Source organism: Nannobrachium achirus (assembly GCF_963921795.1).
Source record: "Nannobrachium achirus genome assembly, chromosome: 4".
NCBI lineage: Eukaryota > Metazoa > Chordata > Actinopteri > Myctophiformes > Myctophidae > Nannobrachium > Nannobrachium achirus.
In genome coordinates, this window is record NC_137813.1 from 57476259 (window position 1) to 57492367 (window position 16109).

Genomic DNA, 16109 nt, shown 5'->3' on the forward strand with positions numbered 1-16109 from the left:
TGACAGTGGAAATAGCCGATCTACAAGCTCACAACGCGTCGCATCGCGACGCGTTGTGAGCTTGTAGATTGGCTATTTCCACTATTTTTGACATGGAAACGATTATGACGATTATGAAAAAATAATCACGATTATGTCAATTAATCATGATTAGACGATTATGTAATGATTGTGACAACCCTACATGAAGGGTCTCCTCTCTGCCTCTGGACCCAGAGCTGGTGGTCCGCACGCACGCACGCACACACACACACACACACACACACACACACACACACACACACACACACACACACACACACACACACACACACACACACACACACACACACACACACACACACACACACACACACACACACACACACACACACACACACACACACACACACACTTGTTACCTACTTAGGACATTACATAGACTTTCATTCATTTTTATGCAAGTCCTGTGGCCTTACCCTAACCTCTATCCCTAAGCCTAACCCCTAACCCTAACCCTAACCCTAATCCTTATTAGGACCTGCTATCGGTCCTCACATTGCCTATTTTTTCCAATTCTACTATACTTGTTAGGACATCTGGTCCTCACATGGTAATAAAAACGGACACACACACACGCACACGCACACACACACACACACACACACACACACACACGCACACACACGCACACGCACACACACGCACACACACACACACACACACACACACACACACACACACACACACAGCAACATTTTGCCAGCACACATGTACAACAATAATAATAGACACATATGAATCAATGCACACAATGACCAGGAACGGTAATGTAATGCTGCTGTTAGTTGAGGCACACACACGCGCGCGCGCGCATGCACGCACGTGTGTGCATGTGTGTGCACAGGGGAGGGAGTAATAAGCACCCTGGTTTCCTTAAAGAGGACGGCAGTTATTATGTAACCACTGGATCAAGGCAGGGACACACACACACGCACGCGCGCACACACACACACACACACACACACACACACACACACACACACACACACACACACACACACACACACACACACACACACACACACACACACACACACACACACACACACACACACACACACACACACACACACAGAGTATGTGACATTCATCCACATATTATCGTCTCAAATTCAAAAGCAAGGCATCGACAGCAGCAGATCTGCAAGCGCGAAACGCTATAGCTTTTGCTGCTTTTTGTGTGACGCTGTAGTAGTATAGAGTGTGGAGATTAGAGGTTTCTGCCCGACACAACAATGATAATATACATGTTTATTTGTACAGGCACAGAGTCAGACATACAGTATAAAGAGGCACGTGTGCGCTTGCACGCGCGCGCGCGCGCGCACACACTGCATGTGTTACGGAGGTCCTCGTTTGCGGCCAGCATGGAGGCTGGAGACATTTTTGCCAACACACAGGGAGAGCACATTAACCCCTTAAACCCCTTATGGTTGAGCGGTGTCCCCCATTGCTCTATGTCCTTTAATAAACCTTCGCTGAAAAAAGCTTTCCCCGCAACAATACGGGTGCTGGGGTTTAAGCGGTTAAACACACCAATCGCTAAGAGGTTCTCTCAACCTGTGGGCCGGTATTGCAAGTGCCCCCCCCCCCCCCCCCCGAATAATTGGCAAAACACGCAAGATTTTAATGATAATGTAACATTAGTATTAACTAGACTGCACTCTGTCGAGGTGCCAACTTGCACCCTGTGCACTCGTGGCCTTATATATCCTACTTATGTGCCAGCAGAGCGCGCAAGTACTGTGATCGGTCATGAGTGATGTCTGTATGTATTAGGGGTGCAACGGTTTACGGTATAAAACCGAACCGTACGGTACGCCCTGCACGGTACCCGAACCGTACGCCTTCATGTGAACCGCGGTCTTTTTGTGTTTGCAAATGAATTAATTTCTTACAGCTGGACAGCCACTGTGCATCGTGCACAAGACAATCTCCACTAAACCCCGCTACGCAAGTAAACACGCACTAATGTCCCATCACCGTAGCCCTCACCCCCACCTACTCTGTAACAAGAGCCGACATTCACACTCGCAGCAGAGCAAAGCAGTTGAGTCCTCACAGAGACAGAAAAACAAAACGAAGCCAGTCTTGCTAGTCGCTAAGCTGTGCAGTGCGGAGCGCATAGTTGTTGTAACATGGAGAACAAGTCCAGGAGAAATCTGCTTGTTGTTGTTAGTCCCATACATCATTACAGTCTGTTTTAGACTGACCATAGCAGGCAGCGTTAGCAAGCAACAAAGCCAAACGTAGCGTAGCCCCAAGGCAGAGTGTCAGACACCCGCTAGTCTGACACTCACTCACTGACTGGAGGAACAACGCATGGTGAGTGTTGTTGCCATGTCTGATTATTATAAGCCACATTGAGCTTGATTTTATGTAAAGTTGCTTGTAGGCTAAATAATGGTGGATGCGGTGGTGAGCTTGTAGATCGGCTTGGCCACTTTCAAATAGCCGACGTGTATAGGTTTAACGACCTCACGTGGCCTATATTCAATTATTTAAGCATTGTTTTCATAGATCTGGTTGCTTATTCCTCTCGCAAAGTTTGGCAACACAGTGAACACACCCGTCTATTTTGGTTATAGTAATGAAAACTTACAGAGGCTATTTGCTCAAGCTTGTAGCCTACTATAGTATCTCTTGTTGTGTGCAAAACAATTTGTTCATAAATAAAGCACTTTGAAACTGAAGACGATGGCCAATATTGATGATAATGATAATAGAAAAGAAAATAATTTTTCCCCCTTTTTATTTTATTTTATATTATTATTATTATTTAACCCACCTTAAGGCTAAGAGGCACTGTCATAATTCAATTTGCTTAGAAGCAAAATAAAAATAGATTTTTGGAAAGTCTTTTTTTTTAATGCAAAACACGCACCGAACCGTACCGAAACCGTGACCCCAAAACCGAGGTACGAACCGAACCGTGGGCTAAACGAACCGTTGCACCCCTAGTATGTATGTGGCCTCGCGTAGCCAGGCTTACTCATCTGCGAAGAGAAAAGCCTGGTGACAATAGAAGGCAGAAACCGTTCTAGGAGGTGGGGCTGAATTTTCCCGGAAGCTGTATTTTTTTCACAGTGCGGTGTTCCTGCAAACGTATTCCCTGCACAAAAAAAATCTGGTCTACGTCTCCTGCTCCGTCGGTAGCGCTCGCAATAAACAATATACAAACAAAAACATTGATTCAATCAATGTTACACCTATGAAGAGCGAGTTAAGAGCTACAATCTATTTTAGTTTTTTCGCTGGGGAATGTAAACAGACCCGCACCGCATGACGTAACGTCCGTTAAACGCTGGAACCAACCGGAAGGCATATTGTCTACAGGGTGGTATGTATGTGGGTGGGAAGGTCGCACTTGTTGGTGGTGACGTCACCGAGAATGCTGCTCCCTCATTGGCTAAAGGCCCTGCCTTTGTACTGCTGGCCGGAAACAGACGGCCGGAAAACATACGGCACCGAATGCAGTACTTGCGTGCTCTGCTGGCACAAATAAAAAGTGATACCAATACATACTGTAAGAGGTCAGCTCCATTGATCCAAGCCGGACAACAATCGCTTGATTATAATTCAAATAGACATGCTCCGAACATGCACGTGGCCCACCCATCTGACCACCATTTAGGCCTAAAATTATTGAATGCTTTAACCAGTGAAACATAGCAGATATACAAGCTCGCAGCGCGGCACCGAGTGCCGCGCTGCGAGCTTGTAGATCTGCTATTTTTGAAAAGGTTGTGAAAATGTTTGCAAATCTTTGAATATATGCATTTTCAAAGCGAACGTTTGTAACTCAAATTTTGCTTCTGGGTGGTCCCTGGAACTAGATATTTTGAGATGGGGGTCTGTGGCCAAATAAATATCATTTTGGGGGTCCTTCACATGAAAAGGTTTGAGAACCACTGACATAGTAGTCTCTCAAGAACAGACTAACTGAGCTCCAGTTAAGTGAAAAGGACCTTTTCTTTGACGATGGCTAAGCCAGATTGCTGACATAGAAACATAGGTTTTTAAAAAAAATCTTAGAAGGATTCAAAAGACACTTATAGAATTGGGTCAATATTCTTTTTTTCACGATTTTTCAAAAATAGCAGATCTACAAGCTCGCAGCGCGGCACTCGGTGCCGCGCTGTGAGCTTGTATATCTGCTATTTTTTTTATATTTAAAGCATAAAATATTGCGTCATAATGTGTTCAGGCCTAAATGGGTTAACACTTAGCAGTTCCAGAAATGCTTGATCCAGGGGGAAAAAAGGTCGAGGGACCACTACTGCACTGACACAAATGTGTTTTTGGAAAGGAAAGGGATTTGTCACAATCGTCTGTCAGTTATCAATAATACACTTAAGGGTACGTCAATATCGGATCAATATCAATACGTTGGCTGCGGGGGCCACCAGTCTCTGGCTACTGCACTGCACTGAACCCATGATTTAAAACCACATTAACCCTATAAGTGCCTATCCCGAACATGTCCGGGATATTTAATAAAATGAATTATTTTATCGGAGGCCTCAACGAAGCCCCGGTCTAGACGTCCATCCTTGGCCGGGACTTAGACTCGGCCATCCACGGCATCCTTGGCCGGGACTTAGACTCGGCCATCCACGGGCCGTATTCGCGCTAACGGCCAAATCGCGCCGCCCACTCCAATAATAAATCACATCTTTAGACAGGATTTTCTCCGGATTGTGTCCCCAGACCCAAAGAGAAAGTTTTTTGCGGCTGAAATAGCTTTAGATCTGGCTTCTAAATGGGTTAGCATTTTGGCTACGTGTCAGCTAGCTTCCTCCTCTCGACACCCATAATATTGACTGGAGTGAAAACACAAGGCAGTTGGGAGAGGGTCGACGAAAGCTATAAAGAAGGTCTATGGAGAAATTTCTGGCACTCTAGCACCCCTTGTGGCCGGATGGCACTGTATGAGTTAAGAAGCAAGCCCAGATATGCAACTGCACTTTAACCCGCATTCCACAACAACTACCAATATTTACAAGCCCAAAAGTCGCTCGCAACCTCGGCAACGCTGGTTCACGGACATGAAATCTTTTTATTAAGCAATTTAGGTCTAGAATTATTGAATGCTTTAACTATTGAAAAATAGCAGATATACAAGCTCACAGTGTGGCACTCGCGAGCTTGTAGTTCTGCCATTTTTGAAAAAGTCATGAAAATGTGTGAAAATCTTTGAATATGTCTTTTTAAAGCGAACGTTTGTGACTAAAATTTTGCTTCTGGGTGGTCCCTGGAACTAAATATTTTGAGATGGGGGTCCGTGGCCAAATACATAGAATGTCGGGGGTCCTTGACATGAAAAGGTTTGAGAACCACTGACATAGAAACATAGGTTTATAGGATTTCATAGGATTCAAAAGACACTTTCTACCACTTTTTGTGGTCACATGTTCAGATACTGGATTCTGATTGGCTTAAAACAGTGGTAAATCAGTCAACAACCTTGAGTTGGCTCATGGACCCCGCCCACTGAAACAATTAATGATTGTAACTAAATAACCTTGCAAGTTACAACTGTGTTTTCTTTCATTCATATGGTAGAAGTGGTACAACCCTGAAACAGTGGTAAATCAGCCAACAACCCACTCCCTCTCATGGTAAATGGCTTACTTTCAGGATTTTTTATTTCACGATTTTTCAAAAATAGCAGATGCTATTTTTCAATAGTTAAAGCATTAAATAATTCTAGGCCTAAATGCATCAAAGCTACACGATGTAATCTTCCTCTTCTAGCCTGGATTTGAACCTGGTTTACTTTTTTTCTTCTCCTCTGTACCTCACCATGCCCTCTGTGTCGGGTCCTGTAAGCGTCACGTCAGGCTGTTGACAGCTGGGATGTCCCCCTGTCTTGCTCAAGGGTACACGGTACAGTGTATCAGCTGCACTCTGCGGTGGTAACAGTCCTGTGATCCTTACATCACAGGACACAAGAGTGCGTATCTAATTCTAATCCAAGCAGCGGATGACGGCCCACACACAGGGGCGTCACACCAAATTCTGGGCCCTGGGTACAAGGATTCACTGCATGCCGGGCCCCCCATGAATGTTAACTATTGAAAAATCAAACCTCGGTTCGAAGTGAAGCGGTGAACTTTTATTCTATGTGTTCTAGAGCTATGAACTCTGTGATCTATACATTCTTCCAATTCTGAATGAATGAATGATTTTATCTGGAGGGCCGAATTGTCATGTGAAGCTTGACCAATCCTCAAAGTATGGTCTCATTGGACATTTTTAATCATCCAATCATCAGACCGGGACGGACGTTACACACATATTCTGGACGTACGGGACAGATAAAACCTGTTCATTCTGGACTGGAATGACCATATATGGACATTCCAGGGACACACATGTACGGGACAGATAAAACGTGTTCATTCTGCACTGGAATGACCATATATGGACATGAACGGGACACACAAAGCCACTCCTTGGAAGTGGCTTTCACCGCTTCAAAAATAGCAGATATACAAGCTCACAGCGCGGCACAGAGTTTCCATGTCAGTGGAGCTCAAACCTTTTCATGTCAAGGACCCCCCAAGATGATATGTATTTACTATTTGGCCACGGACCCCCATATCAAAATATTTTGTTCCAGGGACCCCCCCCCCAGACGCAAAATTTGAGTTACATACGTTCGCTTAAAAAGAATACATATATTCAAAGATTTGCGCACATTTTCACGACTTTTCAAAAACAGCAGGTCTACAAGCTCACAGCGCGGCACTCGGTGCCGCGCTGTGAGCTTGTATGTCTGCTATTTTTCAATAGCTAAAGTTACTAGGGCCCCTCCACCTTGGGCCCTAGTCACTCAGTCCCACTCCCCCCCCCCCCCCCCCCCTTGTGACGCCCCTGCCCACACATATACCAACAGGTCCTCATGTTACACGTCGTCATGCCCTGATCTGCCCCGACATTCTGCCGCACACTGAGAGACTTGTGTTCTTTCTTTAGTCCTAGATCGTTGTTGTCGGGCAGAGACCTCTCATCTCCACGTTCTAACTCAGTGGTCTTCAACGTTTTCAGGCCAAAGACCCCTTAGTTGAGAGAGAGAGAGAGAGATGAAGCAGGGACCCCCCCCCCTCAACCTTCTCATAGATTCCACATAGGGTCGTCATTTTACGTCACGATCGTCAGTGTATTTTGGATTCGTGTCAATTTGTGTTATTGCATGTTTAACCACTTGAACCGTCAATACTTACAATAAACTTGACCTTTCACTCTGTACTTAGTCTGCTATTTTCCCCCTCTACACCAAACCTCTTTGCCGAAAATAGACGATCTACAAGTGAGCTTGTAGATCTGCTATTTTTGGCTTAAGTTATCAGAATATGAACGCTAGGGTTCAAGTGGTTAATATAAAAGGGAAAAGAAATCGGGAAAAAAAGTTTTTATCACACAAAGATAGATTTGGAGGACCCCCTGTAGTAACTCTGAGGACCCCCTAGAGGTCCCGGACCCCCTGTTGAAGACCATACTACCGTGGCACACAAAAGCATGAAAAGTAGCAGATCCGCAAGCACATCCGCAAAAAAAGCCACTCCACCCGACAGATGTAGGCTATATACTTCATCGTACGACAAATGTAAAGAAATAGCCAATTGACAAGCTAACAACGTGTCTCATCGCAACACGTTGTGAGCTTGTAGAATTCTCAAATGTTTTCCTCTTTCTTAATAATCGTTTATTAACCGTAATCGAGGCAAAAGACCACAGGACATACAGTATATGTCATCTCAATAGAAGAGCTCAGCTCAGCTACAACCACCACAGTTGTGTTAGCTATATTGTATCAACAAAACTCTACCATTAAGATTGATTCAAATGGCACGCTATTCATGACGAAACGTTATGGATTTACAGCTTTGAATCTCCCATCTATTGTAGATACATCCTCACTCTATAACCCTCAGGGGTTCATACACTTGTATCTCATGTTACTGGTTTAGTAACAATCCATTTATCCTCGGCTCCTCAGCGGTCTCTCTGTGGGGCAACTGAAGGATCGTACAGGATGTCAACATATTATTCACACGCCGGAGCAAATCATTCCACGCATTTCTGGCATTTTGCCGACAGTCGTATCCCATTACACGCTGACGTACACAATGAGTGAACAGGTAGCAGAGTGCACTGCTCAATTGCACTTTGACAGGAGTACACCATGGGACCATGGGATTGGTCCCGTGAGACTTTGGTTACACTAACAGGGCAGTCTTGTGCGCATATATCTGCCAGTATCTGTATGGTTGTGTGTGTGTACATGGGAGTACACCAGGGGTCTTCAACGTTTTCAGGCCAAGGACCCCTTAGTTGAGAGAGAGATGAAGCAGGGACCCCCACAACCTTTTCATAGATTCCATATATGTTTGACAGCAAAATCATCAGTGTATTTTGGATTCATGTCAAATTTGTGTTTTCAGATATTTAACCACTTGAGCCGTCAATACTTAAAACAGTCTTGACCTTTCACTCTGTACTTAGTCTGCTCTTTTTTTCCCTCTACACCAAAGCTTTTTGCTGAAAATAGCCGATCTACAAGCTCACAACGCCTCGCGCTGCGAGGCGTTGTGAGCTTGTAGATCTGCTATTTTTGGCTAAAGTTCTCAGAATATGGACGCTAGGGTTCAAGTTATTAATATAAAAAGGAATGGAAGATTTGGAGGACCCCCTGTAGTAACTCTGAGGACCCCCTAGGGGTCCCGGACCCCCTGTTGAAGACCCCTGGAGTACACAATCTAAAAAAATGCAAAAAAAATAAATAATAATAATACAATCTGAAGTGTTAAATCAACTCAAAGTGTGAAAATTGACCCAAATGGACCTTGACGTTTCTACACTCTCTTGCGAGGCAAATTCTCACCTCGATTCACTCGCAAGAGTTTTTGCACAAATATGTAAATGACACAAAATGTGTCTCAACCGGAGCAAACTTGTGTCTATGGTGCTCGTCTTTACATTGACTGTGTATGTAAAAAAAAATGTGGAAAAACATCGCTTTTGCATGAACGCAACCCGAGTTACGGGTCAATCTGTATCCACTGTCAAGGGTTAAATGAACTTTTGAAGGTTGAACGTTGGGTCGTCTCCTTTCTTTTCCGTGTGTTTGTGTATAGATAGATAACGTGCATGTGTTTGTGCGTGTGTGTGTATTAGGGACGGGACGATATGTGATATTATCGTTTATCGAGATAAAAAACACTCACGATAATCGTATCGTGGAGATTTTATTTATTGCGATATCGTCCTCCGTCATGCATTGGGATCAATTCACCTTTTATTTGCCGAGCTGCATATCCGGTACCACTTAAACCCTCTATAATTGGTAAAAGGTACTTGTATATGTAGATGATAAAGTATTTTTTCCACTCTATCAAATGACTTTGTCAAAAGAAATAGCCAATCTACAAGTTCACAACGCGTGAGCTTGAAGATCTGCTATTTTTTGGCACATTTTCCATCCCAGGATAATGAATTTTGATTATCGTGATATTGTAAATCACGATTTATTTCATCACAACAATTGTGACATGAAATTTGTATATCGCCCCATCCCTAGCGCGTACAGATAGACCACGTGACAGACAGCGCGCACGCGTTTGTGCGTTGCACGCGTGTGCGCGCGCGTCCCCCACCAACCTGCGCAGTTGGCGTAGCGCCTCCCGGCCACGCTGTCCAGCAGGGCCAGGACCAGGTTGTCGGGCGTGTCGGCGGTCAGCGGCGTCCACCCCAGGGCGCCGTCCGCCGCCAGCGGGCTGGCCTCGGAGCTCTGCTCGTCGCTGGACAGAGACGGGCTGCGGACGTCTCCCCCACCCCCTCCTCCTCCTCCAGAACTCGACCCCGAGCTGGACACGGACCCGGGCGGCCCGTTGTTACCGCCGGGGGCCGGCGGTAGCGGGCAGACGCCCCCGGGTGCGGCCGCGGAGGGCCAGGAAGGGGGGTCCTCGCTGTCCGGGCTGCGGGGGAGAAAAGGGGGGGGGGGGGGGGGGGTCAAAATGTATCCGAGTTAAAAGACCATTGGTTGATTGAATACTGTGTTTTGCAACGTTTGCAAAAAGTACAGAGGTAGAGTTATACAACAATGCTAAAAGGATAACACAAAAAGCCCTGAGGGCTTGTTTCCATTGCCATCCTATGTATTCAATTCATCAAGACATACAATACTAGTATAGAGGGTATGTGCATCCATAAAGTGAATGGCAAATCCAGTGGCATAGTGAGTGGCAAAGTGAGTTTAACGTTGTCACATAGGACTCTTCTGTTTGGAGGTATGAGCTGTCAAGGCCAGAAAATAGTTTTTTGCCACTCAGTAGGCGTTCCCGCATAATTTCCGGGTATGATGATGGTGTCACGCGCATACCCTCTATACAAGAAAGCATCAATTCTTGTAGTGCGTGCGTGCGTGCGTGCGTGCGTGCGTGCGTGCGTGCGTGCGTGCGTGCGTCTGGTCCCAGGTCAGCTGATATAGGTCAGTATGGACAACGGAATAAGATTAGAGGCAGAAAGAAAGAACAAGGAAAACTGGTCAGATCAAATACCAAATATTCCTGAAACTCAACTTCACTGACTTGACCTCCAATCCACCTGACACTAGGTTATGTGTGCAGTTTCATGGTTAGAGGGCACAACGTTAAGTGGCACAGTTCTACTTAAAGTTCAAACATCAGATGTTATCCTGAGTGTGTGCTTCTTGTTAGAAATACAGGCTGAGATTTTAAAGTAAAGGTAAGGGAGGGAAGCACACGCCCCAAAACTGAATCTCTTCTGTTGTTTTCAAAATGGTTTAAATGAGTTGTAGGATAATAGGTGACGTCTGATGGTGGTGGGGATATAGACTGTCTTGTTTCCGTACTAAGCCTAACTACTTAAACTGCCTTACTCTCACCTGAAAAAAATATATATGTAATTGGCTCAAACTATGCTATAATGTATTTTCTTGTTTTCTGTTATTGTGAGGATGTCGATCTGCTATTTTCAGCAAAAACCTTCCCCACAATATGGATGCTGGGGTTTGAAGGCCTGTCCATACTCTCTCTCCAAAACCAAACTTTTCGTTGGAAAGGTCCCGTTCAACTACAAATTGACGTGACTCGGAAGTCGGAATTTCTGAAAAGCATTTACACCGAATTAGAGTTTTGCACGTCGGAAAGTCGGAACTCTCCGACGAAAGGTTTGGTTTCGGAGAGTGTACGGACAGGCCTTGAGTGGTTAGAGTTCTGGTTCTGAACGTGGGGTGCGGGCGGAGACCCCCAGGGTATCCCCAGCTAAATCACTAGGCCAACATGTACAAGAACATACAGTCACAGCTTGAGAACGTACAAGAATGGCTATTATAAGCAGTTATGTCTGTCTTATGTCTATACCGGGCGGCAAGACGCTGAACCCCTAATTGCTCCCGATGAGCAGGTTGATGCCTTGGATGGTTTCCTTCTTCCTTCCTGAATGTGTGTGTGAATGGGTGAATGTAAGGCACAATATCACTTTACAGCGCCTTGGATATAGGCACTATATCAATGCACCAGGGGGTACCAGGGGTGACGAAGAAAATGTGGGTCCCCTGCCTAATGTTAATGCCTATCAAATTGGGGTCCTTGAAGTGGTGTGGTCCAGTCTAGCAGTCGTGGTTCTCAGAATTTTCAGGCCGGGACTCCCAAAACTAGAACTGGTCGCTATTAGAACTGGGTGGGGACCCCCCAAATTAATCATATTTGAACTCTGGGGTGGGGACCCCCCCCCCCCCCCCCCCCCCCACCCAGACAAGGACTTGGAATTGAAGTGGTTGAGGCATTACATTTAGTTTGACTCAGTTCTATTGTGAAAATAGCAGATCTACAACGTTGCGAGCATTCTGCCTCTAATAGGCCTAGCCCTAGACTATTTGATCATTTGACCAATGTTTAAAATTTAAAAGGTAGGCTATTAACACAAACACTCGTCATTGTTACAGGTTATATTGTTATTATTAATTTGACAACAACCAATCCACCCTTAATCCATCATTAGTGAACTGTCTCTCTCTCCAGGGGCGTCACACCAAATTCTGGGCCCTGGGTACAAGGATTCACTGCGGGCCCCCCATTAATGTTAACTAATGAAAAATAGCAGATATACAAGCTCGGTGCCGCGCTGCAAGCTTGTAGATCTGCTATTTCTGGAAAAATTGTGAAAAAGTGTGCAAGAAACCCATGTTTCCATGTCAGTGATGCTCAAACTTTTTCATGTGAAGGACCCCCAAAATGATTAGAATTTGGCCACGGACCCCCATCTCAAAATATCTAGTTCCAGGGACCCCCCCGGAAGCAAAATTTGTGTTACAAATGTCCGCTTAAAAAATACATATTCAAAGATTTGCACACATTTTCATGACTTTTCAAAAATAGCAGATCTACACGCTCGCAGCGCGGCACTCGGTGCCGCGCTGTGAGCTTGTAAATCTGCTATTTTTCAATAGCTAAAGTTACTAGGGCCCCTCCACCTTGGGCCCTGGTAACTCAGTCCCACTTTCCTACCCCTTGTTGTGACGCCCCTGTCTCTCTCACCTGAACACCTCTCGGGCCTGCCCGCCCTCCGGCGAGGTCTCCCTGAAGAAAGGCACCACCCGGGACAGGCTGGCCCGCCGGCGGGACGCCCCGGTGGTGCCGCCGCCGGTGCCTCCTCCTCCTCCTCCGCTGCTGGCCTTGTCCGCCCCTCCGAACCCCCCGGCCCGCGTCAGCGCCGTGGTCTGCTTCTTCAGGAACTTCTCCAGGGGTTTCATGCCGGCCGGCATGGCGACGGGATCTCGGGGAGGGAGCTTATTTTAGTAAAAGGGGGTCGACAAGATGTGTTCTTTTCCCCCAGAAGAACAAGAGGCAGGTGCTTCAGTGTTTGATGATGATGGTGGCGTTACATCCTAGATTGCCGAGGCCAGCTCAGGCAGCTCTCATCATCATCATCATCATCACCACGCACAGGGATTTATTGCAGATGGTTACAGTTTCCTTTTTCCTAGGTTTTGTTGATGCTGGTGAGTTTTATTCTGTAGAAAGGAGAACAGCAGGGTTTCAAACCCATTTGTAGTTTTTTTTTTTTTAAATCAGTGTTGTTGCAGAATAAGCGTTGAGAGTGGAGAGAAGAACGAGGAGGAGGAGATGATGTCCAAGTGTTGGATGAGGGTCTCTCTCTCTCTCTGCACCTCCACCAAGCAGTGCTACAGATCCATCGTCCACCAGCCTTGCAGAAAGATAATCCACAACCCTGCTCAATATCTTCCTTCCACGACGCCAACAACCCGTCGATGTTTGGTTTCCTCTCCTCCTTCTCCGATGTAAGCGGGTCTATGATCGGTCGGATCGGTTTTTCGGTGTTCGTGTGTTCGGTATAACGGTTTAATGTTATAACCGTCTCTCAGCCTCTCTCAGGTCGTGGTGCAGGCGGCTCGCTGCGGTCCACAGTCCCTGTGGGCCCCTGCAGAACCCTGCGGGGCGGCCGGGCACAGCACAGCACAACAACATATCAGAAAACAGAAAGCAAAGGAATAATGAAAGAAGAACGCCAACACCAAGAGAAATAATGCACCTCTCCCTCCCTCCCTCTCCCTCTCTCCCTCTCTCTCTCTCTCTCTCTCTCTCTCTCTCTCTAGCTCTCCCTCCCTCTCCTCCGTGGCGGCGAATTCACACACACTACACTATTCACACACGTACAGAGGCGTCACTTTGGATATGGCAAAGCTATGGCAGCTGCCATATTTGGCTACAGATGGAAATAATAAAAAATGTACTATAATCGTGCCTGTTGCTAAGGTATGGCAACATGACTGGTGTCTTGCACGCGCGCGCCACACTAGTCATGTTGCCATACCTTAGCTTTGGCCGAACTGACGCTACTGCACACATACACCACCACGCACTACCATCTCTCTCTCTCTCTCCCTCTTTTACACACAGTGCAGTCAGATTATTACGACCCCCACAAAACAGCAAACACAAAGGCAGATAAGAGCGGAATCGTGGAATAAATATCGGGTGTTTTGGTTTCCGTACCTTTAATGGGAAGAAAAACATGCAGGCGTGTTTGGTGTGTCGCTCCGTCCGACGACGTGCCGTTCTCCTCCTGACCGTCTGTCTGTCTGTCTACTCTGTCTGTCTGTCTGTCTATCTGTCTGTCCCACAGTCACATAAACCAGCCTGTTTTAAAGAAACGGCCAGGAAGAGAGAGCACAGCCTGTCTATCTCTCTCTCCCTCTCCTGCCAAATTAGCAGAATGAGAAGAAGTGACTCGTAACATACAAGCAAAAGCAAGCAAGCACGCAAGACAAGGCAAGCTCTCGCTCGCTCGCGCTCTCTCTCTCTCTCGCTCTCTCTCTCTCTCTCTCTCTCTCTCTCTCTCTCTCTCTCTCTCTCTGCCACACACTCTCCGGGGGCGTGTGTGTGGATGTATAGTAGCTCAACACTGCTCTCTCTCTCTTCCCTCTCTTGTCTCTCCCCCCCCTCTCTCTCTCTCTCTCTGTCTTTCTTGTGATCTGCTGCAGTTGCGCGGCTCTTCACAGCGCGCACACACACAGCGCGCACACACACACACACACACACACACAGCGCGCGCGCACACACACACACACACACACACACACACACACACACACACACACACACACACACACACACAGTGTGTGTTGTGAAATTGTGGCGGTTGAAATGTGCTGGAATGATGAGAATAGATAATTAAATTAATAGAAAGCAGGCCTACAATCAATCAATCAATCAATCAATCAATCAATCAATCAATCAATCAATGTGTCACTGTCAGTATGTGTGTCTGTCTGCGTCTCTCTATCATACATAAATATTCTCATAAGAAAGCCTGACTTTCTTATAGGCTACAAACTAATCGTGTTTTTTCTTTTTTGCAGTGGTGGAAAAAGTAGTCACATTTTGTACTTAAGTAAAAGTATCAATACTGCAGGTTAGATGTACTCCGTTACAAGTAAAAGTCTGGAATTCAAAATGTACTTGAGTAAAAGTACGAAAGTATTGGCATCAAAATGTACTTAAAGTACCAAAGGTAAAAGTACGAAATGTTTGAAAATAGCAGATCTACAAGCTCACAACGCTTCGCAGCCTAGGTATGAAATAGGGCTAAAGTGGTTTATGTATGTTTTATAATATAATAATTTATGTCTGCAAAGTATCTAGTAACTAAAGTTTTCAAATAATTGTAGTGGAGTAAAAGCACAATATTTGGATCTGAGATGTAGTGGAGTAAAGTATTGGAAATTGGAAATACTCAAGTAAAGTACAAATACTTCAAAAGTGAACTTAAGTAGAGTACTTAAGTAAATGTACTTAGTTACTTTACACCACTGATTATGTGTCATCATCAATCTACTGTGTCATGTGCAGGGGCGTCACAAGGGGTAGGAAAGTGGGACTGAGTTACCAGGGCCCAAGGTGGAGGGGCCCTAGTAACTTTAGCTATTGAAAAATAGCAGATATACAAGCTCACAGCGCGGCACAGAGTGCCGCGCTGCGAGCTTGTAGATCTGCTATTTTTGAAAAGTTGTGAAAATGTGTGAAAATCTTTGAATATATGCATTTTTTAAGCGAACATTTCTAACTCAAATTTTGCTTCTGGGGGTCCCTGGAACTAAATATTTTGAGATCGGGGTCCGTGGCCAAACACATATCATCTTGGGGGTCCTTTACATAGGTTTCTTGCACACATTTTCACGATTTTTCAAAAATAGCAGATCTACAAGCTCGCAGCGCGGCACTCGGTGCCGCGCTGTGAGCTTGTATATCTGCTATTTTTCAATAGTTAACATTCATGGGGGGCCCACAGTGAATCCTTGTACCCAGGGCCCAGAATTTGGTGTGACGCCCCTGGTCATGTGTGTAGCTTTCTAGCCCTGAGGGTCAACAGGCACCACCATCCTGATCAATACTATACTAGTACTACTGATCTGGACACAACCACCATGGCAATAGACTAGAGCAAATCAATCAACTCACTACAGCTGTGTTGGTGTGTGTCTGTTCTCTGTGCAGTGCATTTGGTAGGGCTGGTTA

At 45.7% G+C, this 16109-nt stretch overlaps 1 protein-coding gene across 1 annotated transcript in view; it reads right to left on the bottom strand.

Moving 5' to 3' along the window:
* rapgefl1 (Rap guanine nucleotide exchange factor (GEF)-like 1) overlaps nucleotides 1-12835 on the bottom strand; it is a gene marked incomplete at both ends in the record, with an annotated part of 87388 nt that extends 74553 nt beyond the window's left edge. Inside the window, 2 exons of the mRNA XM_080724864.1 lie at nucleotides 9709-10025; nucleotides 12609-12835. Coding sequence (XP_080580990.1) covers nucleotides 9709-10025; nucleotides 12609-12835 — 544 coding nt within the window. The remainder of the gene's footprint in view (nucleotides 1-9708; nucleotides 10026-12608) is intronic.
* Between the last annotated feature and the right edge of the window lie 3274 nt (nucleotides 12836-16109).